The sequence below is a fragment of the Mizuhopecten yessoensis genome, unplaced genomic scaffold, assembly GCF_002113885.1.
Source record: "Mizuhopecten yessoensis strain PY_sf001 unplaced genomic scaffold, ASM211388v2 scaffold10331, whole genome shotgun sequence".
Taxonomy (NCBI): Eukaryota; Metazoa; Mollusca; class Bivalvia; order Pectinida; family Pectinidae; genus Mizuhopecten; species Mizuhopecten yessoensis.
The window spans coordinates 1860736-1888088 of NW_018408493.1; the positions used below are offsets into that span (position 1 = coordinate 1860736).

Below are 27353 nucleotides of genomic sequence, written 5' to 3' on the forward strand. Positions count from 1 at the left end.
AAATCAAACGATAAACAAACATCTCGACAAATTATTATTGATTTGAAAAATACACAATGTGTTGAATTGAAATCACAAGTTGAGAACTTAGTTTTCAAAATCTGTGTCAAGACTCTCGAAAATGTTCTATTTCTGTCACAAAAAAGGCCAAGGACTCCGATGAATCAAGCCTATCAAACACTGGTATTGATATCGATCAATTGGTGACAACGTTTACGTCAACTTTCCTAACGAACTGAACATTGACAGAAATTTCTTCGAGTGAGATTTAGAATGTTATCTAGGCAGACGTCGTTAGTCCCGACTTACTATGTGGTAATATATGCGCATATTTTCTATATTTCTTTAAAGAGAAAATAATATTTCCTTGAGAATCCCAACAAGATATCGTAAACAATGCAGTTTCAACCAGCTTTATGTACTCCTGTCTATTGTTCCTTATATAATGTCAGTGTTCTTAACTGACAAATAAATTCTGATGGCTTTTGCAACGTTAGCAAGTCTTTTGTGTTGGGGCATAGCATCGCAGCCTACGTTTGTAATAGGAAAGTGTCGGCCTTGCAGGGACATTTATTTTCTTGGTTTAGAAGCTGCCTTAAAAACCGTAACTAGAGAGAGTTGTAATTAATAGTAACACTTAAAAATGACGTGAGATAGCTTTCACAGGGATCTATATAAGGTCCTCTGGTGTTTTTTAAATATCATAAATTACCTTGAAGATGACAATGAAGCAATAATTGGGTTGTTTGTTGTTGACGCCTCCATATTCATTTTTGTTGACTTACCAGACAGTGCGGAGCTGGTTAAGGCTGTCAAAATCATGGCATATTCATCAAGATAAGTGCGGAAGCGAAACATGTTTCTCCTGTCATATGCCATGCACCACCCCATTATAATCATTGTGTCGTACTTAAAACTATATACAAGCAGGATCAAAATGCAGCAGGAATCAAAAAGACAAAATCTTCTAAAATAATTTAGTTGCATTTTGTTTTTGCGGAATGTTAACTTAAGGCTTAAAACCCACATGCATGATCATGATTATGAGAATAATGATAAAGAGCAGTAAGAAATTGGAATTCCAAAAAGGATTTAAAGCTTTCTTGCCATATTCAGTGGTTACCCAAGCTGGCTGCAATGGCGACTAGCACTACAGTGTAACATGACCTTGTTTTGTTCTGGAAATATTCGGCGATAAATCAAGACGGTTCTAACTCTGATTGCATGTATGTAGCTATTAATATCAGCCAACATTAATCTAATTATGATCGATGTTGCTTTTTTTTTTAATAAATCTCAGTATTCCTTTTGCCATAAACGGACTGCGGCGGCAAAACACAATCAATATGGTCTTTATCCCATTGACAGTTTGATAGAGCTAAACCGGCAATAATTAGGTTTGCGTGAATGACGATTCCGTACACATATAGAAGCTTTTGTTATCAATGTACGCTTTCTTTTGTTCTTTTCAAAAGTGTCATCAACTAGGTTAACTTGCTCAAATTATAGTTCTGTTTATGTACGTACAATATGGTATGTTATTTCAAATATTCAGTAAATAGTACTTGTCTCTACCATATACAAATACGTACGGTGCAAGATAAATTTCTCGAAAAAGTTAACGACCAAACTACCTAAGTTCAAAGAAGCTGTACCTTCAAGCTGGGATATATTTTGGCACGATTAACAAGAAACTTCGTCATCAGAATAAAAAATCTACTTTAGCGCGAGATTTATATATGTGTTACGTTGCAAGGGGTAACATACGCATCTATCCTCTTTAGCTGCTTTTCTAAATAGGTTCCAGAACATTTTAGACTTGAATTTTCTTTTTTTCAACATATCTTATCATTTATGAATCCTAAATGAACAAATTGTGATATAGTGCAGTTAAATATTGACTATGTTTGGCTTTCAGAAATAACAAACTAAATTCTAAAAAATACAATTCTTCCTTCATGTTTCTTGTACTTATTACATATCATTTAAGGAAAGGTAAATTTAAACACAATATAAGGGGGGGGGGGGGAATCATTTTCATAAAGCATTAATAAACAGACAGAAGGCAAATCAGGAAGATACCGAAACAAAACGAAAGACACCATGAACCATAACAAGCTATGTTGGAGACTCACTTCTGGAAGAGTAGTCAATTCTTGAACCCATATGACACCATTATATGGTAAAGCCTGTATTGTCAGCCTTTTCAGTCATAGAAAGTAGTCACTTCTAAGATCTAAGAACCCTGTAAATGAAAATCGGTTAGTGATTACGACCAATTGTTAAGTGTAGATTAAAGCGATTTTTGTATAAATCCCTGGCTACGTCATCTCACCACAAAATCTATCTTACTTTTTATAAACCAGTCAAACGAGAAATGTTGATACGCTGTCTCTTTTATTCTTAACCTTACCCAGATTTAGTTGTAAGAATACGCAACGCTGCAGATCGGAGTAAAACATAACGATAAATACAGAATGTATTCAAGTTAAACAATTTAATAAGAAAGCTTTCCATGAAACACGAAATCAAACTATCCTCGAATGGCTACATTATAAATCATATAAGGTATATGCTTAATAAAACCCTTTGCCATCAAAGATATGAATTTGTCCAGTACAAGACAAGTGCTTGTTCACAAAACAATATACACTATACTTAATATGAAAACTTTGCTCTACATTATTGATCGCTAATTTGCCAGCAATTGTACGCTAAAGTTGCATATTACGTGAACGTTTATCATTTTATATCATATGTATCTCAGTCTGTCGTTTTCAAGAAAATATATACTCTTTGAAATACACGGCTAACATGCACTTTTGCGTATTGACAGCTCAGAGGTTGTCTGTATGTCTGCTTGATAGACACATTATCAGTGACTGTTTCACAGTGCCAAACTTATTCAATACTGTGCCAGATAAACCGTAATAGCCAGACCGTATTACACTACAAATCTGGACAAGTGGAGTTGACAGGGAAGGGTAAGGCGCTTTTTCTTATGACAGACGCTCTTTTCCGGTCAATACACCGACGGCGCTCAGCAATTGTGCTATGCGGCCCCATCGGGTCATTTGCAAATGTTCTCGCCGGGTCACCAGGGACGAATCTAGCAAAGGACTCTTCCCCTAACATAGGAATATTACCAAACAATCTTAAACAACCGGTTTTCATCAGAACATGCGCGGTGTGCGTTTACTTACAGGTACATATAACTAGGTTACACGCGAATGATCAGTTAACCGCAACTCGGTGTCCGCTCGATATTTTGGGCGATTTTCAACGGATTAATTTCAAATTTTATAGCACGGTTGATCACATAGAATGCATGCATGAGTTCGACACCCAGTATTACCAGACAGTACTTTAAGTAATTTTCAACGAATCAACTTCAAACTTCATAGGAAGGTTTATAATCTTAATAATGCCACCATAATTTACTGAGTTATGTCCCATTATTCTATTGCCGAAACGGTGTCCGCACGATATCTCGAGAAAATGTCAACGATTTAACTTCAAAACTTCACAGAAAAATTAATTACCTTCAAAGCTGCGAAAAGTTTGATAACCACTAATATCCGAAAGTAATATACGAAGTTACAGACCTTTATTTAATTTCAGAACATTACCCCCTCTGTGTTCTGTATCTCACGTAATTTTCAACGGATTTACTTCAAACTTGAAACGCTTAGACAACCACTTCTATGTGACCAAAATAAGTGAAGCTACGCCCCCATTTTCAGATGAGTGAGTGGTATCACAATTATTTTACCCTTATTGATAGACTTATTCCCCTTGGTTTCATTAATGCAATGCTACAAGCATTCCATGATGTTTTATTGCACTCATTGATCTACTAGATATGTTGAATTAGTTCTCCTATAACACCAAATTCTCACAAATATTTCATATACTTCAACGATACAAACAATTGCTCATGTAACGTATGTCGGGTGTATTATGTTCCGTTTGTCGGTCACCTTGTTTGCATTTTTTCGAAACTCAATTTAAAGATATTGTTACAGAGATATATACGTGTTCGTATATGAGCGTTGTAATTGGATACTGATTGATACAATCCTTTAAAACATACCGTTCCAAAGTCATGGTAATAAGCAGTGCAGTTCTTTTGAATACTTCCTGACTCGTCCTATCTGCTGTTTTATTGATTGCTTAAATGAATAAAGCATTATTTTCATAAACATTAAAGTAATTTAAGATGAAACGCATCTAAATATTTTCATTTTGGCACAATCATTTTGGAACGTTTGTACCGAAGATTGACAAAAGAACACTGCGTTGTCAGCCATAACTTGTGAAAATTTTGTGATATTGGATTGTTTGCCTGATAACATTTAGAAATTGTTGTTACTTGTCGGGTCTTAAATCGATGACATCAAATTTGGAATCGTGACCATATCACGAATAAAGATAAATTACATTTTGATTATATTTGCAATGACGCCTAGCTGAAATCCTACTGTCCTTTCGGGCTTTGGCAAAAAAACACGAGACAAACTATTATTCTAAGCAATTTTTGTAGCAGGTGTGAGTTTCTATAAATCACTGTATATTCAATTGTGTCTTTGTGGTGTTCTGGGGAATTCCTTGTACCGTTTTACAATATCTATTAGTGCTTATTTGAATGAATGTTAAAAGCCAAGGTGTGAACGAAAGGCTGAAATAAGCCTAACGTAATAATCTAAAATTAGATTAGGTGATATATTATAGCAGTGTTTGAAATAAATCAGTTGCTCTCAATACACATTTAACTGTTAATATCTGCTGGGAGCGAGTGAGACAGGCACATTGACAGACAGAGAGAGACAGATCATTAATTGTGTTTAACTTAAGCTTATTTAACTTAGTTTTATTATGGGTGAAGGCCCCGGTAGCTGAGTGATTAAGGCGTAAGACATTCTGCTACCACTAGCCATCCAACACTGGGCCGCAGATTGGAGGCCTACGTGGGGAGTCGCCAGGTACCGGTCGTGGTTTTCCCCTGGATACTCCGGCTATCCTCCACAACCAAAACAGGGCACGTCCGTAAATGACCGTAGCTGTTAATAGGACGTAAAACCCAAACAAACCAAACCAAATTGGTGAAGGCATATCTGCCTCTATATTGAGATCAAAGTCCAAATTGCCCATAGAAAAAGAGATAGAGACTATTTCTAGGACATTGCCAACTAATTAGTGTAAACCGACACTATTTCCATGCTGCACACTATACATTTCTGGTAAATTTTACTATAGAGATACAACCAGTTTCCAGGTTATGGAATACAAAGTCTTGTAATTCACATTTTGATAATACAAGATTATATGATATATTGGAATTATAGACTGTTATCCACTAATCAATCGATGAACTGAAACAAGGATTGTTTCCGAACAGTTATGCGCTATTTTACGTTTTGGTAAAGTAACGTCATTATTCCATCCTCGATATCGTATTGTCCGCCATTGTTGTTCGGTTCAAGTTTTTTGACGAAAACTAAACATGAAAACGAGGCAATAATGAATAATGTACACGAAGAAATATTGTAGGTATGTAAGGAAACCAATTTATTACATTTTTGCCAGTGAAATATCGGATTCTATCAACTTGATAAAACTGATATCTTTCACACTGTGACAAATATCAAAGTGATATTTTCAGAGTGTGAAAATATCACTTTTTGATATTGACCCATCATCTTCTATTCGCTGCATTCAAAGGCAGCGACTTTTTGTTCAGGTTCAAATGAAGCGACGGTAGAATAAGTAGTTGTTATGGTAAATATTTGGTACACACACTTAAGTATTTACATAAATATACAATTGATAATTTTTTTATTAGCTATCATACCAGAAAAGGGCAGAAAACGTCGAAATTGCGTTGAGTATTCCATTCAAAAAGGCGCACAGCCTTGTTGTCAAGCGTGACGTCATTAGAATATGGCGCTAATTCTTACGCTTCTGATTCCCGCCCTTTTTAATGCATTACATTTTACATGTTTTATGCTTTAAAAATGTAATAAATAGACAATTTAATGGTGTCTTCAGAAATAACAAATATATTTCACGAGTGTGGCTAATATTTTGACATTTTACACGAGTGCGCAATATTTTAATAGTTTTCACTCGTGCCGTGCATATATCAAAATATTAGTCACACTCGTGAAAAATATTCGTTATTACTGAAGACACCATTAAATATCCTCTATATCACACATATAGCATGTTCATCTGTCGTGTCAGATTGTATTTTGTTTTATTGCTCGAAGGGGTACATTTTATTGGGGGCTAAAACCCTCGTGAAATATATCCATAAACGGAATGCACCGGTCTAGTCTAAAACGTCAGATGAACACATTGGTGTGGTAGTGCTAATGTATGGTGTAATTACATTGTAGGACTCACTATGAACTGTTTGTTTAAATTGCTTTTAGAAAAAATGAATGTTGAGGTATATATTTCGCTATGTATTTATAATTTTGATGTTGTTTGATAAAACCCCTTTTTTTTATTAGAAAAACCAGCTTTAAAACCAAACATGGGAACATAGCTGTACGATGCAGTGCATTTCATTTTTGGCCTACTGTATCTATTACCAAATTGTATAGGTGCAATTTAATATGAGTGACTTATGTTCATCATTTAAGAACAAATATAAATACATCGGACTCTACATACAAAAATTCTATACTTTTAATAATGAAGACCGTGAACTAATTGTGAATTAATGGTCGCGCGAATCGATGAACAGTTGTCTATATTATTAAATTATATGAGGGTAGTAAAGTGCTATTCCTGTTCCGTTTACATCTTCCTTAATTAGGTTAATAGCAATGTTTCACTGGTGTTCCTCGTTGATGGTCAAGATATTGATCGGGGTTGGTAAAGTGTTTCCGTTTAGAGGATCTCATTTACAAGGACCTGGGGTCGTTAGGCGCCTTATGGGAGGTTCTTTCTCAGTGATTTATGTGTGAAACGATGTATTGTTTTCCAAGTTTTTACTTATCCATATTCTTATGGCATGGAGATGATGTTTTGTATACCCTAGATATGTTATTAAACAAGAGACTAAATGTGAGAATTTTCTTTCTCTGACAATTGCTGTTTGTAATTAAATGCTGACGTCATGTAATGTGTGCCATTTTTAAGCAACCTTTAATGGCATCAGCACATACACGCCTGCTCTTGGTCTAATGTTTTACCAATGTCAAATTTCGCTTTATAGCGTTGTTGATCGGCTTTCCAGATTTTACCCTTTTCTTGCCAAATCTGTCTGCCTGCTTACGTTGACCACGTTTAAGCATGGACTTGGCGATTGCATCGTTCGTGTCTGCGCATGCTTATCGTTCTTGGAATTTTTTACGGCACGTAAAATAATTAATTAAAATTCCTTTCTATTATAGATATTTTCCACGTTTCACTTCCTGAGTATGATATTAACGGGAAGTGAATATTTGAAGCTTTGTAAGAAAAATAGGAAATGCCAGATTTATCTTGATGATACGAAAAAAGGAACAAACTTTAGCGACAAAGTACCTTTAACTATCTACAGATTGTATGTTGTTATCGAATCCACCTCATCTGTGAAATATTACAACACAACGTATGTTGATTTAGAAAATCTGTCGTTAACAAAAGTGATTAGATATTTGGGTAAAAATACGATATCAGTAAACTGTCTTTACATTCTTTCATCAGCGCTACAATGATCAAAAGCAGTATATCCCCTATTAAATCATAAATGTATTATCCTTTTTAATTACATTGTCATCCTATCGACCATTTGCCTATATGCTAAATATGATGTATGTCCACTCGCATACGTCATCAGCGTTCTCCTAGCAACGTTAACAAACAGAATACGTGTTCTACGTCTACAATCACTTACCCTGATTTACTATTGTGTAACCTTTGCATTACTTTAAATTTATGCCGAAATATATAGACAGCTATCGACAACTTCACAGTAAAAACGAATGGATATATAACAACTTCGCGATATTACGACACATTTTGAAACGTTAGCAGGTGATGACAATATTCTCGATATCTGATTGGTTATAGTGTGTTTTTTGCTGTGGTCAGACGAGGTATTGCAGTCACAAACAACTGAGAAATGATGGTAACATTGTAATAAAAGCAATTAGAATGAAAAAAAATGTACAGTATCTTAATCAATTATCTATTTATATACTTGTTTTACGATACAGCAATGGTTTAGCATAATTGCTATGATGCCACACTAAGATAACTATTTTTTCTAGCACCAGTTCGGTACTCTGACACAGATGCCTCGATAAGCGCCAAGTTTATGATGTTCTTGAGAGATCTCAGACAAGACATGCCCCGCATATTGGACATGTCAACAAACATCCTGTGTCTGTTACAGCGTATCAATGTCACAAAGTGGCTCTAATTGTGCCTCACCGGAAGAAGCTGGCTGCCGCAAGTAGTAAAGACGAATACTAATTTTCGTTTCAAATTCAGTCTTTTGGACGGTTGATCATTTACAAATAGTATTTCTATTTATTTTGTCGGCTCCTTGGTGTTTGTCCTCGTCTTCTGAATTTGACATAAGGTGTTAATGATTTTGTATTTATATTTTTTTCTAATTAACTGATTTTACAACGAATATCAAATAAGTGAAACTACAGCGAGCACCAATTACATGAGTTGAGTTCATTAATACAAAATTAATCTATTCATAAAGCATTTTGTGTTTAAATTGTTTTGTAAGCCGTCATGGAAGTGCATGTATGGGTTTTACGATGCATTCTGCGCAGACAGATTGTCTATAAAACGACAATATTTCCAAATGTATTTTTAATGTGAGAACGGCATACTTAAAAGTATACATATCGATATTTTTTACTCTTGTACTAGTTAAATTTTACTGTTCGTTTTCCTCTATCGATCTTCCCTCTTATTTTTTCATTTTCCGCCGTGTTAGATATCTTCTGTCAAACAGACGGTTAGATATGCCAGCATACTAAGTGGCAATCTAAATGTTTTATCAGAGCAATTTCAATGCTTTTTTTTAGATTTCATTGCTTATTACACGTACAATGGTTTCCTCCTCATTGAAACACTCGGCCCCATTGGTACGTACGTCAAATTTATCACACACCTCCTATGTCTAAAAGTTAACGATACTTATCTTGTTAGACGCATACAGGTACATCTTTCAAAAATTCCCATTTCACATGAGATTAGTGAAAGGGATATAAAAATGTGTCATTTTTGCGAGTATCTGGCGAAGCAAAACTAACCATTCGGGACAATTTTCATTATCTCAATAGAAAATAGAAACGAATCAAATACAACAAGTTGGAATTTCTATTAAATATTACGAAAATATGTTTTCTGTGTCATTCTCGAAGTCAAAAATACCGCCATCTTCGCTCTTTAACTTTTGAATCCATTGCGACTTAAAATGTAATCAGTAGATATGTGTCAGAATTTTGATACAATGCAATGAGACCGTTTTACATTAAGCAAATTGAAAAGTATATGACATGGTTGTATTCACTAGATAATGTGGTATACATGGTTTAAATCGATTTATAATATACGATATATACGCATATCATATACGAGAATTTTGCAAAATGGATACTAAAATAATGTTTTACCTCTGTTAGTTCTAGCCAGCAGATCGCATAAATTTCCTGTCATCTCGGATATTTCATTTATATGCTAATATGTTATTATCAGCATATAAGCCAGCAGAAAATGAGGGGTTAGGCAGAGATTTAGGTGTATTAGAAGCAGATGTTTACTTTCAGGCTGCTCAGAGTACTGCTGTCTATAAAAAAGACACAGAAGGATTTGCGAGACGTATGCGTAATCCTAACACAGAAAAAAGACAAAATAACGATTGTCTTAATACAAATAGTGAGGAATGACCTGTAGAATCAATTACAACAGACGAAGAAGGGGAGCCATATTCTTTCAAGGCATTTCAAAGCAATAAAAAAAACGTAGTCAGACGAAACAATTGAACGTCAGTTGTGTTCAGAACATAATAAAGGAAAGCGTTGATCTCATAAAAGCTACAGATTTGTATATTGTGAAAGATAAAATAGACTATTTATTTATTTGTCCCTATTAAACAAAGATTTATGGAATAAAGTAATTTTTTTTGTTAATTGCTCTTTATATGTCAAATTTAATAAAAAATAAATAAATAGAATATCATATGACTTTTTTTAAACCATCCTTAATATCAGCCCTTGAACAAGTATCATCACTAGGGCCGAAGCAGCACTCGAGTACATACACATACTGTACACACATGTAGTATGGTATCATGCTGGTTCTGAGGATAATGTAAATAATTCATGATTTTTTTCAACATATTCCATTCTTTTGTTCAAATTCGGTATTTATACTGCTCACCAACTTTATGCCATTACCCCGATTTTGGTTTTTGGGTATTAACTAACGATTAAGACCTTATCAACAAAATATGTTTAGATTAATTGGTTGATTGATTGATTGATTGATTGATAGGTGTTACGTCCGCTTCACTGCCGAGTAGTTCGGTTATTCAGCAGACGATTTTTATGACAAAACTGACGTTGTCAATGTCTGGAATACGACGCTTAGTTTTTTTTATGAAATGGAAGCAATACATCTACATGAATTCAATATTTTAATTATTTAAATGTCAAAAAAGATGCGCGCTATTAAAAAAAAAAAACATTTACAAAAATGACATCATTTGGGAAGTTGAGGAAATACTATATACACACATCTTCTGTCGCTTGATCTGCATATGAACCAAACTACTTCGGCTTTCAATGCAGTGAACAGAATAAACCTTTCTGATTGGTCAAAAATGATTTTCTTTAATATCACTGACAGGTCATTAAAGAGTATTCAGGGATTACATCTTTTAAACGATAACTAAGGTTACATCAGGTCTGGTAATATCGTTCAAACACATAGGACAACATCACTTAAAGGAAAAATGTAGATACATGTAGGAGAGAGTGATAAATTAAAAAGGAAATGGGGAAAAATTACGCATCAAAAGGATTGCTACAGATCATGAGAGTCGTTTTAGACACATCAGATTGATTTCAATATTGGCATTGTATTGAATCTAGTTATAGAGCTTACTCAACGAGTGGTTGTTGAATATGGTATTTATTTCACTCGAGTGTCTTTCTGTAACTTTTGAAAATTAACTAACGAGAGTGAAATAAATACCATACTCAACACCCACGAGTCGTGTGATCTGTTTCTACCACAATATCATGATCAGTCGGAAATAACATACACACATGTGTTTGTTGACAAGGCTGGCGTAGTGATATGACCCATATGTAAAAGGTCACTCATTAATATTCAAAAATGACTTCTTTTTTTTACCAATTTAATTTTTGTCAAAATTAATGTTTCGGCATCAATTTCATGAAAACATAAAATAGATGAACGACTTTGAATATTGAGAGTAGCAGTATTGCATTAGATTATATAAATTAACCACGGACTATATGCGCGTAAGCATATCGTACGAAGTCTGATAGAAATAGAAATTTAATAATGGTTTAAGATAGCATTGAGGTTTAATGTTAAATAAAATAATGCTTTCAGTCATTCTTCTATCGTTTCAATAAAAACCTATAGTAAATGGGTAGGCAAAATGGTCAATAAAGGCAACAGGAAGTTGTCTAGCCTCCTAAACCTATGCAATAAATCAGTTGCGCTGCAATTTTGTCTTATACTTTTATTGTATATTATTCCATACGTAGCTTTTAACGTCCCGCTAATATAATTTAATAAGTCTTATGGGATGAATTTGCTCTGTCTGCGCCTGATAGGGACTGGTTGAAATCCTTTTAACATGCTTTGGATAAACCATACGTAAAGGTGGAGTCAACTCCAACGCTAAAAAGCTCATATTGTCGGCCCAAGCATCGAGTTTTTCATATTTTGCAACAGTGTTGCCAGTTCGCAGACAGTATTGAAAATTTTGGTCTCAGTTCCCTAGGTTCTGATTTGGCCAAATAGGAGCTCCTTGAAGTACTCCTGCTCAGAATATTAAGTTATACTTACTCAAGAGCCTTACAAATCACTATTTCAAACTAAAGCTGGGTTTTTTTCCGTTATAATGCTGCTGCTAAGATGTAGTAGATCATTTTGATACCAAATATGTACTTATTTACTAGAACCTGTGATGCCAGTACGTACTGGGTTCTTTGTCAAAACTGTCTTGATACATGCATGCGTATGGTCGATCTATGATAATTAACCAATAAAAAGCGTCGTTACATCGAAGCCATGGTAGATGTATTAAACATGTATCACTAGCGTAAACATGACTAGTATTTTGATTTTTCTCAACAACAAACCATTTTGCATTCCGAAATCTTGTTGACAATATTGAGAGGGAAAACGGATGGTAAAATACTTCAAATTACCAGATATGATTTTTTTTTTATTATTTTCAATACAAAACAAAAACATGGATAAAACATAATAAAGCATTGAAGGTCAAGTAAAAAAAAAAAATCAAAGTTTTTTTTCCTGATGTTTTATTCATTTTTTTTTCAACGTAATAATTTCTTAGCTTCAATTACCATTTCCAACAATGTCCACATAAATCATTTCTACGTGATATTGTATAGACAACTGAATTTCACTAAAAAGTATTTAACAGCGCGTGTTGGAATATCTTTGAATCACACATGGACTTAACAAAATCCAATCAGGTCACGAACACTTGAATGTGCTGGAAACCGATTAAAGACATTTCAGAATTATTACGCATAAGAACAGCTCAAGAATTGAATCTTCTTATCAACATCTTCTGGAAAAAAGCTATTTTATTTAGATTAGGGAGTATAATAGAGTATTATATCTTTGTGATCAAGAAAAACTTCTTTCATCCTTCTCCATGATTACATATAATGGTTCACCTGATCCCTCTCTGTGCATTTATGAATTTATCCTCATCAGAACCGTTATGTAGTTGATATATTCTTGGTTTATTACCAAGGAATACTTATCAACATATTGTTTTTGTTTTTGCATGATTAGCTGGTGGGAATCGCGGCTAATATCCGTTTTGATTTTGGCTGGAAGGTTACTCAAAATCGTGGAGTGCCCTCCAAGCTTAACTAACGGATGTCTGTCAATACATGACATGTCGGTAGCTGAACTTTCGTCTCTGGTGGGCTCAGCTGTCCGCTGGTGTCTCTATATTTATCTGTAATGGTACTGGTCATCCATTTATCAAATTACAGTTTATCTTCCAGATGTCGGCCTTGCTCTGAAATATTGCTGTTATATACGCGGTATTTCCATTAATCGTGGTTTTCACGCTACAGACTTATTTATACTTATCATAAATCACGTGTTTTGGTTTAATGTAACGCTAATGGTTTCTGTTAATATTCAATGTTCTTTCGTTCTAAGTTACAAGTACGTGCCTTCATCAGTTATTACCAAAGTCAACCTGAATAAAGTATGGGTTTTTTTCCCCCATTATATTTCATTTAGGAAAATTTCGGATTATTGATGCATTTATGTAAATGTTTGCAGAAACACAAAATATCAGTTGTACAGAGTTTTTCAGTAGTGGGCGTCACGTTCCACATCAAACACGGAAGTGCTGACATACGTATGGCGGTATTTGTTCTTTCTCTCATAAACTCGTTTTTTCGTTTCGAAAAATCACTATTTGAATAAAGAAAATATTTGAGATTAATTAAAATTCAAAACAATTACCATCAAATATAATGTATTTCTTTAGAAAAATATTACCTCATATTTTATACATCTATAACCTCCAGCAGCGCATAATTAACTTTCCGTATTCGTGGCATTTTTCAAAATATGTTAGTATATAGTTGTAAATTAATAATATTCGATTAGGTTTGTAACAGACACACGAAACTGCAATAAAAGATATCTTGAACTTTAAAAGAATCAATGTATATTACATAAAATAAGAAGTATTAAAAAGCTTAGATATATTATGACCGATCATGTGTACAAAGTAGAATTGAATCTACATGTATGCTTTACATTGCTGGACTAGATATAGATATCAAACAGCGATACAAATTGCATAAATATTTATCAATTGTGGACTTTTGTCAACTTAACTGAATATGTGTTAAGTTATATGAACCTAAGAAAGCGATATTGACAGAAACAAAGTCGAGGTCAATGTAATTTGTTTTTTCTGTTTTGAAGATTAAAATATATACTTAACGTAACGTTTGGATAATAAAGATTTCTAGATAATATGTGGTTTAAGTTTACATTGGTTAGCATTTCAATTTTGCTAACGCTGATCTCAATTGGTTTTTCCTCCTTTGTGATTTTTCAGATTAAAAGGCAAAGGTCTATAGCGCAGAGATATAAAGGATTTCAACAACACCATCGAGCTAGCCGGAGGGAGGTAAAAGTGATGAAAACCATTTTTCTACTTGTCTGTAAGTGCCTGAGATTACAATCAAAACTCCTCTTCATTTGTTTTGAAAGTATGATTGATGATCATCTTCAACAAAGTGATATCAATCTTTAATTAATCTTCTATCGATGATCTTTGTCCTAGTACAGGGTTATCCCTTGTTATTTTGAACTAGCCTTCACAAATGATTTGCAAGATCAAGTTGTTGTCGCGATATCTGATAAATCTTGATTATTTTTTCGTGATAAGTCACGTATACTCCCCAACATAATAAGGTCATACAGGTCCGCGCTGTTGGTAACAGGGACATGATACGTGAGTTAAGATGGACTGTAGAACTGTAAAAAAGGTAAACGACAAAACATCTTTAATAAGATTCATCAGTTTGAAAATATGTGATATCAAAGTTTTTCTTTCTACACAAAACAATGCACGTATTAAACGTTTCAAGACCGACTTGTCCCTTTGTGAGGGTGTGACTGAGTGAGCGATTGGTTTTTTACCTGTACAATGACGTGACGAAATTGAATATTTGTATGGCACTCGAAACGAGACGTTTCGTCTATCGATAAGGAAATAGGATAAAACCCATAACATGAACAGAGACGAGTTGGGGGGGGGGGGGGGGGGGCACCAGCTGAGTAATATGTATGAACCGATACTGACATAACAGGGGAGGGGGCTAGACCTACACCCTATCTGTAACGTATCTGCTGCAATGTGTATACGCTCCCTATCGATAGGCGAAACGTCTCCGGTTGAGTGACATAAAAAAAATACAATTTCGTCACAGGTAAACATTACAAATCACCCATTCAGTCAAAGATTGACAACGGGTCCTGTCAGCCTTGAAAGGTTGCGACACGTTTAATCCGTTCATTGTGGGTTTAGAAAGTGAAGCTATGATATTGTAAACGACAAAGGTTCTTACAGTTGTCACTAGTGATCAATTGTTGTCTCCTCAATATAACTCAGGCAGAGCATGGGAAGAACACTCAAGGCTGTGTTTATGACACTGTTTGTAGAGGTTATCGGAATTTAACCCAGGTACAACACACACACCATGTGAAGTTTAACCCTCATTTATTCAATCACGTCATGTACATGCGCAATAGCATTATATGCAATATTAAGGATGCATGCACACTCAGTTCTTTCATTAAGGCTTCCCAACCTATATGTATACACTACATCCCTCCTTCATTTAGAACTGAAATCAAATTTCTAGAATTACCATGAAATTACCTTAATATACCGAATCTGCCTAGAAACTATGTAGAATTTCAATTAGGTGTAAACATTCTTTGACTACTAACAGATAGAACAATAAACTCATGAACTAACAATAAAGTATTTCAACCAACCACATAATCATCATACTTGCATGGCATCTTTCGATTGGATCTCTCTGGACGTCCAAAGTCGACAATTGTCGTCTTATTACACATTCCATCTGGGCTTTGACCTTGACACTGACCAGTATCAGACAGAGAGTCAGCATCAACATTCTCTTCCTGATTCTTACAACCTTCACATTCTTTTGCAGGAGATTTTGGAACATGAAACTTTTTTAAATGTGTCATATTCCGTTTGAACACGTTCCCTTCACCTGACTCGACAACAACACTGTTCCCTGACTTTTCTAGCAATTGGAACGGCTCGTGTTGATTTGTTGTAGAAAACGTGTTCCGATAATCTTGCTTTAAAAGCACTTTATCTCCCTGATTTATATCACTCTCACATGCACCACGTCTTTTATCAGCCTACATGTTCCCTTTTTCTTTCCTCTCACTATCCCAAACTTCCAAGTCATCTGGGCTAAATCTACTCAACTCAGGAAGCTTAGTACGGAGTATTCGACCATACTCAGCGGGACTAACACCTGTTGTGTTATGTTGAGTACTGCGATACATCAATAAGTATGTACCTAGGTCATCTTTCCATGACCTCCCCTATGCGTGAGCAATACGACTTCGTTTCAATATTGACCAGTTTTGTCGCTCGACCTCGCCATTGGCCTGAGGCCACAATGGGTTAGTTTTGCGATGCTCTATGCCTAGCTCGGCAAGGTATTTAGCAAAATGCTCACTTACAAACTGCGGTCCATTATCTGTTTGAATTGAATCCGGCAAGCCGTCGGTCAGGAAAATTGTATTTGAGTAATTTTATCAGCAGTAGTTACCTTCATGGTCTCAACTTCAAACCACCGACTGTAATAATCAACGAGGACGAATATGTATTCGTCCGTTGGCAATGGTCCAAGAAGATCACCCGCTAAATGTTGCCACGGGGACGATGGAAATTCTCGTCGTTTCATAGTGTCTGGTCGCGACGCCTGACCGACCAACTGACAACCTTAATACTGCCTCCAGTGTTATTCTGCTTCGCGATAATCCCTGGCCACCAGACCTTTCTCCTGAGTCTAGCTTTTATATCCACAATACCAGGATGCCCCTAATGAGCTAACTCAACGACTCGGTTTCGTAATTTCCTTGGTATTATTAGTCTAGTACCACGAATAACTATTCTACCGATCGCGCATAATTCACCACGAACTGGCATATATTATTTAAACTCGGTTTTCTGCCACTGACCATTCAGTAAACACTTCCGGATATCGCAAAGTTCTGGGTCATCATCCGACTCTCGTTCCACCTCTCGGGTGGTCAAGGCAACCGGTGTCGCCTGTTCTGCAATGAAATGGATATACCTGTCATCGTCTACTTGTACGTTGTCTTTCACTTTATCAGACTTTTCATTAGACGCGACAACGATTCTGCAATGTTTCGCGACCCTGGGATAAATTTCTCTTTGTAGCAATATATGGCTGAAGTCTGAGAACCTATCTCTCTATACGTGCACAAGGTTTCGAGCGCGGTGAGTAGGTGCACGCTAATGGTTTATGATATGTCAGGAGCTCGAACTCCATCCCATACAGATACGCATGGAAACGCTCACATGCCCATACAATGCTTAATGCTTCCTTTTCTGTCTGGGAGTACCGACGCTCTGTATCACTGAGACTACGACTCGCGTAACACACGACTCTGTAATCATTACCCTATTTTTGTACCAAAACAGCCCCGAGACCTACTCAGTTCTTTCATTAGGGCTTCCCAACCTATATGTATACACTACACTGTTCTCGTCCTCAAATATGAATTTTGTGTTCAAACCAACTTGCTTAAATCAAATAACATGTAAACACTGTAAACGATATAGAGCTCTCCGTACCACTGTCAAAACATGTGAACATTGCAGTACTATCAAGAATAAGGGGGAAAAATCAATAAGATGTACTTAGTGTAAAAACTAAAAAGGCTCGACCAGGACTAAAACCCTAGATTAATTTACTGTTTCTCTGAATAACTGAACTACCTGTTCGCTGGAAATGCATTTATTCAATAGCACCGGTTATATAAAATAGGACATTTAGATAAGTCACCTTATATACGACAAACCACTGAAGAACAATAGTGTTTTGCCTGATTTAAGCACTTTAAACATAAGAATAGTTTCATCAATACGAACCTAGATGATTTAACAGGGACTGCAAAAGTCGCCTCGTACAATCATACATTAATATATTGCAGGTCTGTTGTAATCTTAAATCATTCAAGAAAATGTTACGAGAAATTCTTCATTAATGTTCAGTTTGCATGCAAGTTCATTGAAGCGCAGTTACAAGCAATCGAATTTGTTACATTCCGAATGTTTTCTTAATTTTCAACATCTTGTTTACATGAAAGTATATATCTAGTCTCTATCTCAGACTTTAATCAAAGTCGTCTACCATATTAATATCGACGATATTTATACCATTGAAGCAACAATTCAACTTTAGTTTAAATTCATACAACGATAAATCAGAATCAAGGTTAAATATTCGGAACATCTAAATTTGGTCAGATAATAAGTATATATTATATTTCACACTTAGAATTTCATAGCAGAAATAAGCAAAAACAAAAATGTCAAAAAATACATCAAAACAATAAAAGCAAAAAATAGTACTTCATAAGCATGTATTGATAAAACTGTTATTCATCATAAGTAGTTTTTAAAATTATTTTATTACATTGTACTTCATGTATTTGTAAGATTGATTAAGCATGTAAACAGCTTTACAAGTGTGTACATAAATATCCTCTTAATGAATTATCAAAATATGCAAGCAAAATATAATATAGTTTGTGATGTTGTAGTAGACTTGAAATTGTATACGCTTGTATGTTTCAGCGGCATTCCTGATATCCTGGATACCGTACTCTGTGTATGCAATGACTTCTATACTCGGATATGCCGATGATGTGCATCCTTTAATCGGAACATTGCCTTCAGTATTCGCTAAGGCATCGATTATCTGGAATCCTCTAATATACGTGTGTAGGAACAGATCTTTCAAACGAGCATTATTTGACACTTTTCCGTCTCTGTTAGTGCTATATAGATGTACGCATCGATGTCGTAGACGGGATTCAGGGGAAATTGCCAGCGAGTCTACAAAGATGGTACACATGAAAGGACCAATGTCTCTCTCATCTCAAAAGTCCGAGATTAACTGTGAGGACAATTTCGACTCTTGTGTACAGGAAACAGGTCTTGACAGGAATGAATGTTGTGTTTCAGTATGATAGAAAATAGGTTGATAGATATTTTATCCAAGCATCGAAGGTCTAAAACAAATGACATTTATCATATTTATGACGATATTTCTATGATCAAAAACATTGTTACTCACATAATGTGTGTGTATAAAAAGGGCTATTGTGTGATATAATTATAATTAATGTAGATTGCATTTACTTGTAAATTCATTTTTTTAATTATAGAAATATCATTTAGATTTCATGTATCTTTCAACATCAACAGAAAAACGTATTTTGGAAACACACCTATTAGGACGGAGTTATACAATATCGTCTCAAAAAGATGACATGTTTGCTCGGTACTCAATTCCTTTATAGTGAAGTCTATCAGCGAAAGACAAAACGGTCGTGATGACTCATATATAAGTTACAAACTTAATAGTTACTATGATTAGTTATTGTATCACTACAAATGCTATGGGAGTTGGTTTCTTTTGATAGTGGCGTCATATGTGTTAAAATTATGATCACAGGCTGGTCACGGGCAAGTACTGTAGCCCTATGGAAAATGACGTGGAAATGGTTAATCCTTAACATTTTCGTAAAAAATAATAATTCTTAAGATGATATTTCACTGTGAAAATACGTTATAGCCAATAGAAGAAAAACGCTGCCCGCTGCCAAATCACAAATTCTCAAAAATATCTTGGTGTATTGTTGATATATGTTATTCTTCAACTTTCTGTTATCAAAACTGGATATATGTTGTCGTGTTAAATGTAACCTTTCTTGAAAAATACGTTTTCGAAGTTGTTTTTTAGCCAACTTTTTACAGGACTTTTTTCCCCATACATGTGTATATCTAAGATCAATCTCATTGTATCTGCAGCATAATGGTTACCGTATATATTTATTCTAAGCTACTATTTGAAACTGAAATTCTCAGGAAAACAGGTTATTTTTTTAGAGCGACATAAAATCTGACATTGAACAATGCATTGTGCGAGCTGAGTGACGTCATCAGCATCACTCACTGTGATACTGCTACATTCTGGTCTACATTTAGATACATCGGAACATTTCCTAATATCCGTTTCGAGGCAACATCAGAAAGTTAAATAGCAAGACGCATAGGTTTGTGAACATGGGAGGCTGTCAGATCGGATATAAATCTATGCTATCAATCATCAAGCTTGTGAAGATCTGTTCCATCAAACCTCCGGTTAAGACTTGCATAAGCAGAAGGGTGGACTACAATAGAAATAGAATATCGTTAATACCAATAAAGAACGGAACACGCTGCACTGGTGATTTATGGTCGTGTATTTTCATTCATCTAATACATTGACCAAAATGTTGGCACATGCACAGATGTAGGTCATCATTAAGTTATTCTAGATGAGATGACGAGCAATGTTGTCTTCGTCAATTTTTATTGTACAATTGCAAAAGACTTCAGAACAATATAATCAATCTTCCACTTGCATATTACTAATAGCGGAAAAGCTGTGTTTTTTACTAACACTTGTTCCGAAGAGTGGCATAGCTACTCCCATCTGATATAAAACTCACTTTTCAATCAGAAGGTCAACCTTCCCTTTGACCTATGATTATCGTAATAGAGTCTTAGTTTATCTTAATAATGTGCCAAACAAGGGTGAAAATGGACAAATTTCCGTGATTATCACATCTTCGTTACAGGATGTAATACGTTCATTAATTGTTTGATGAAATGCAATAAAGTCTTAGAAAGCATTCATTAAACTTTATTGGCATGTGTTAATAAATTGAAACTCAATAATTGCTTGACACTCTAAAAACAGCAAAACTAATACTTCATAAACATAAGCGATCATTGCATGTAACTCACATATTAGAAAAGGGCCTATTCCATCAACCTTATCATTACAAGAATGTTCCTATCGCGTAGAATCCAATATACTAACACGGCACTTTCATGCATAGCTCAACATTGAAAGCAAATGCTTATTTATCGTAACTCAAGGATCTTAAGCATTTAACTTTTCATCAAATTCGATTGACCTGATGTTATATCTCATCGTTTTAAGTATTTGCCCATCATGTACAACGTAACATTCCAACTTAAGACCCATGGCGTATAACTCAACATTCCAATCCCGCCCTGTTTTGGCATAACCCAGCATGCTTAGCAGCGTTCTACCCCATAATAACCTGTTAAGCCATATCCTGTATTATATTCTTGTAATATTGTTTCATTGATGTAATAAGCAAGCATTGAATACTGATATGTGGTTCAAGGTGAAATTAAGTATAAAATATTTTACAGGTTGATAATAATTAAGCTCTGATATATATTGTACGTTATGATTTGGTTACTCAAAATGGTAATTGATATAATATGATGTATTTGTAAGATGTCAGCCTCAAAAACGTGTATTATTTTTGAAACATGGAATCGATATGTTTTATTCCCATCTAACTCTCTATCTTTTTTAATATTTACCTTAAGACTTTGCTAGATATTGAAACTTGTGAAGGAAAAATTTAACACGCACCAATATCAAATTGCAAAAATATACAAAGTAGAGTCGTAAAATATCACTGTATATTAAACAAATATAATAACTACCCTTTTAAATTTGGCTGTGCTGAGTTGTCTTGGGGTTGAATTAAGTTGAATATTTCCCATATGATTAGGTGAAAGCTTTAAATACCTTATTTCTTTTTTGTTTGTTTAGGTGCAATTTCTACTGGATTATAAAATGCAAGTAAGAGAGTAAATGGTATATGTTCATTGCCATGCCAATACGAATTTCACATATGAACGTTGATGCGATGGTTCATTGTCCCCAGTTTCAAACAGACGTCAGATAACCTTGGGCAAAAATTATCCCGGCTTCCAGCACAGCAAGCCCAAATGGAGAATTCTTAGGATAGCAAAAGAAGTCTCGTCCAAACCTAAAAGGTGTTTTTTATGATCGTGTTTACTCAGCTAGCAGATTTGCATTCCCAGAGGTGGGCCATTACCTTGTAGCTGAATTTTGTTGTTGCTCGGTTTTCGTGATATAAAAAAGTTTAGAAAATAAATGACATTGTCAAGACCAAGTTGAAATTGGTTTAAGGCCATTTTTTTGTACATAAGTTTCAGAACAGTTCAGACATAACTTTTCTGTTTTTTAATCTATAGTACCAACAATGACTCGTTAAACGAAGAAAGGTCATACGATGAAGTACATTATTATTTTCTGCAGAAAGTTACAGCTTATAAACGGATAAAATTGACTCAAAAGGTCTGTGATTGAAATTTTCAGATTATAAACCAATCAATAACCCTGATTGTAGGGTGATATGAAATTTGTTCACTCTCAGCGGTCATATTTGCCTAGTGCTTCGTCCTCGCGGAATGTAACCACTTCAAGTAATCCAACCACGATGTACTCCTAGCATAAATTTATAATATAAAATCAAAAACTGCCATGAATGTAAATTATTTAGCGTTGAACTTACAAAAGATACATAGAAATGAAAGTCGATAAAGCGTAAATTTCGGGGGGGGGGGGGGGCNTTGACAATGTTTTAATCTTTTTAGCTGAATAGCATTACAGTTCTTATAACAACATTAGTTTACCTTATTAAATGTAGCGAGCAATGTATGAATGCGCAAAATGATCATAACATTAAAGCCTAACCGGATAATACAAATTTAGTTCCCTGTAGCCATACTGTACGATAGCATCAAGCCGTTTTCAATTTTACAGAATACAATGTGTAACTTTTGAGAATCAAATGCGGTGGTTTTTACTAATAATATATCAACAGAAAAAAGACGTTTAAGAAATAAAACAGTCAATAAAACTGCGCTTAAGTTCATATTCGAATCACATAATCTAAAGACTAGCTATTCAGATACAATTTTGTGTATACGTGTACATGCCATTGTGAAAAAGGGATTTGTTGTGAGTGAACGAGCGAGTTGCAAATGCTATGTCCTTATAATGTGCGCAAAGAAATGTAGGTGTTGTATAAGTTATTATGCTCACAGCATTTCCTGGCATTTGGTAGCATTTTGCTAAAGGTTGGATAAATAAACCCAAATTGAAATGATGTGATTTGGAGGGAGATAATAAAATAACACTTTTGAAGAACCAAACAATTCTAACCGTTTCTTTTTTGTTCTTTTGTGAAACACACTGTTGTGTTTAACACTTTAAGTGTTTTATGATATTTCTTGAATTTATCATGTGACCTGTGATCTTTAATACATGTAATTTGTTATTTACAGTGTTTAAGAAATTGTCATACTTACAATGTGTACCCCATCCAGGGGGTTCTGTCCTGGCCTAAGTAACATCTTAATTTTCTTTAGTATACACTTTTAAAAATTGAATGGTAACATTTGGAGTTTTTTTCAAAATGAATGACAGCATAGTTTGTTTTACATGTTTTATATTCAAAATTAGGTTTTTAACCAGATTAGATTTATTTTTCAAATCCTGCTTATATTTTCTACGACATGAAAAGTTAATCAGAAATCGATTAACGAAAACGTCAAGAATTATTTTGAAACATTCAGAGAAAATAATTGAGTTATGTACGTGTTTCATATCAAGAAACGATTATCGATTTTTCAGCTAACAAATTATTTCAAATTTTATCATTTTATATCCTTAAATACATTTCGCTAGACATAAATATAAATTGTTTTCATGTCTCTTTTTCTTCTTGCTTTATCCTTATGCATTCTTTCATGGTTAACAATCATTCGTCATTTTCAAATCTCCTTACAATTTTGTATGTGATTTCCTACTTGAATTTCATGATATGTATTTCACATTTTCCAATTGTATAATACGTTGTATGTAGCCATAATAATGTTCATCGTTTGTGTGCGTTTTTTTATATTATAAAATAATATTTATTTTTTGTCAAAATGAATAGATAAAACCGCTATATATGTTTTTCAATCACAGACAACGAAATGAAAAGCGCTTCATTTTGAAGCTGTCGTTGAAATTGCCATATTTGTTTGGTTCTTTTCTAGGGGTTCTATTTTGCAACATTTTCGCAGAGACAATCGTGCCTCTAAAACTCGAAAAACTATAAAAGCGAAATTAATAGCTCATTGATCCATTCTTATTTGACCTGAAATACGGGAAGAAGAGATCCCGTAAAATTGACCATTATAGCGGATCCGCATAAAAAGCGGTTGGCTAAAAACTCTTTTCCAGCAATATGTCGAGGTAAGTTAATGAAACAGAAAATAATGTTTACATAGGGTAAAGACTTATATTTATAATATGGAACCAAATGCACACATTTTGCTCAAGTTTAATAAATATCGTATATTCATGAAAGTCATGAATATGTACGAAAACAAAGATTTGTAAAAGATATAAACCGATATCAATAAACGTTCTGTGTTACAACAACACGCAATATGTTTCAGCTAAATCATGGAGTGGATTGTGTCGATACTAATGGGAATATATAATGTTACAGTGCCCTCAACACAATAGTTAACTGGTCTCCTTATGAATGATAATGTTACTTAATCTTTAAATATTTAATCAGTCAAATATGAAAGGTCTGCATGTACATGGTTAAGAAATTCTTATATGAAGTGTACTTACCAACATGTGTTTTGAAGCCAATATGTTGATACACTGTATCTGTGGGATGCAAGATACATATTTCTTTGTTCATGCATGGCAGTGTGATTCCATGTATTATTTATATATATATATGATTTATATTTTGTTTTTTTAATTAAAAATGTTAATATATCTCATTATAGCGTTTAAGTGTAAAAGTGACATTGGATATTTATTTAATAAAGGATATGGTTCTTCTCCAAGTGCCTGCGTCTTTTATAAAGGGTAGAACAAATGTTTAGTACATGTACGTTCCTTATGAGTTTAACAAGCCACATATAAACATGATTTACAATAATCATTGTAATTTATTAACTAAATGAATATTGATAAAAAATATGGAAACATCGTCCAATCAATATCATAGCCAAGCAGGAAAAATTCGGGACAAATTGGACAAAAACGGAATAAATTCAGGCAATATCTGAAAACGCGTGTCAGCTTTGGACATTTTGACAGACCTCGGCCTTATAATTTGAACAATCTGATGAATAACCCTATACCATACAAAATATGCAACAACATTTGCACAAGAAAATTGAGCCGGTAATGAGAAGAAACAACATAAACCAATAATGTACCAAAACAAAGACATCACGAACCTGTATATTTAAAACAATTAAAGGTTAACATGAAGGCCCTCCCAAATTGGAATATGTATTCTCGACTACATAAGGCATCAGTTTTGTCTCTACCCAATACAATCATAATTCTAAGATACGAAGACTTTGTGCCTCTTATTAGGGTAGACACTGATAGATAGAGTCTACGCCAGTGTGATGTAAACAGGGAAATACCAAAATAGACGATTTTTGTTGTCAGCACATCAAAACTCTCGGACACCTAACGGTGTCGGAAGAATTCAGCGTTTTCATATAGCAGTGCACTCTGACCCAACACCAGCCATCTATCTGTCAAAGTGTCTAAGGCTGGTGTCAGGGCCATAGGACAATCGGGCTAAACCCGATTGTGCGATTTTTTAAAGTCTAGCAAGAGGATTTGCCGAGTGCTAATCTTCAAAACCCTCATTCTGAGGGTTATCGCTGTTAGTAAAAGGCATAAAACTGGCGAAAAGACTACATTTTGTATATTGAATCCACATTAGATGTCAGTGAGTTGAGTAGAAAAGCAACAGATTCATCTCCGTTGGACAAAATAATTTCAATGTTTCTTGAATAAAAGAAGTCTTAAATACATACAATGAAATATATGTAGTACTTGGCATTATCCCTTACTCAGGGGTTGTTTTTATTATTTATATAGTATTACGTAGTTGTTGCCATAGTGTCAATAAAGATCACTCAGCCATGCCGTTGCATCGCATTTCAATGCTGAAATCAAACAAAAAGTTGTACGTGAATATCGGATATTGAAATACTGTCAACATACCACAAAAAGAGACGAACATTGTGGTTTTATCTTTGATTGATCAATGCGGGCACTTCAACGTCAATAGCACCTCAATAACAAGGTTGTTTCAAAGGAATCACACATGATCTGGCTAACCTCGTGTTTCTCAAAAGACGTCTAGACATTTTTATTTGGCAATGCCATTTGCGATATCAATTTAAAACGCTGCTTATGAAGCACAGGTTGGTTTGACGCCATGGATGTCTTACGTTAATTCACTGACTACAGGCCTCCTATGGGGCGAGAAATTGTTTGTCGTCGTCCAGTGATTGGACAAATTCCAACACGACGTCATCTGACAACCGTCCGCTATGGACAGGAAACTTTGCTAAACGGCGAAATCGGCATGATGTTGTGCTCAGTGTCCCCGATTCAACTTCCTTTCTGCTGATGACATAATGTTGTTTACAAAAATGTGTTAGGCGTGATCGGTTTGGTGGTGGTGGTGGCGGCGTTATGGTTAGGAAGCCATACATCATAATTTTGAATCGAATTTCAACTTAACTGTTCCAAAAGCTGTAATTCAAAATGATAAATTCGATTCATCGAGGGTTATTGTTTAATGGACAAGGTCATCATCCATCTTTCGTCAGCATATCGATTACTCTGTTGATTGGCGACGTCCACCTGATGTTCTAAAGAGATAATAAACAGTAGGGTAAAGGTCAACGCACTAATGTATTAGGCATCTTATGTGACAGAAGGTTCCGGTCTTGGTAAAAAATTCCTCTCTGCAATCTTGGAAGATGTCATTAAAATATTGCATGCTTGTGCTTAGTTGTTTCATTGGTTTCAGTGGAACAGATAGGACACTCGCTGATAACTGGCCTTTGCGACATGAATGTCACACTCCTATAAAAATTGACAATTGAAATATCATGTCAAAAAATGAACTACACAGCCCGATACAGCTGTTTCTGTTGTATGTTGTATTTACCCTAGGTTCGTCGTGATACAGAGACAACGCATGTGGTTTGGTTAAGCCATGCTTTATTCAATTATCGTGACGTAGTACACAATACACAACAATCAGTACATACCGTTATAGTCTGTTTCATAATAGACTCGCAAAAGTCTGAATCATATAACTATGTATATATAGCTAATACTACAGTTTCGCCTTTCTAAGACTCATCTGTGATGCTAGTGGTCAAAAAGATGTAAATCAAATAAGTGACAATCGACTGTAAAGTCATCTGAGTAGTTTACATCTCCAAGGTGTCGCGTAAATAATCCTTAATTTTGTCATTAGACATTCCAAAGATGCAGAGACAATATGTGACAGTGGAACTC

General features: G+C 34.7%; 1 protein-coding gene across 1 annotated transcript in view; it reads left to right on the plus strand.

Annotated features, from left to right (window-relative positions):
• LOC110460199 (rhodopsin-like) overlaps window positions 1–19184 on the plus strand; it is a 134152-nt gene extending 114968 nt beyond the window's left edge. The window contains exons 2-3 of the mRNA XM_021512983.1: window positions 14345–14450; window positions 18668–19184. Of these exons, the coding sequence (XP_021368658.1) occupies window positions 14345–14450; window positions 18668–19062 (501 nt within the window). The 3' untranslated portion in view covers window positions 19063–19184. The remainder of the gene's footprint in view (window positions 1–14344; window positions 14451–18667) is intronic.
• Window positions 19185–27353: the final 8169 nt, after the last annotated feature.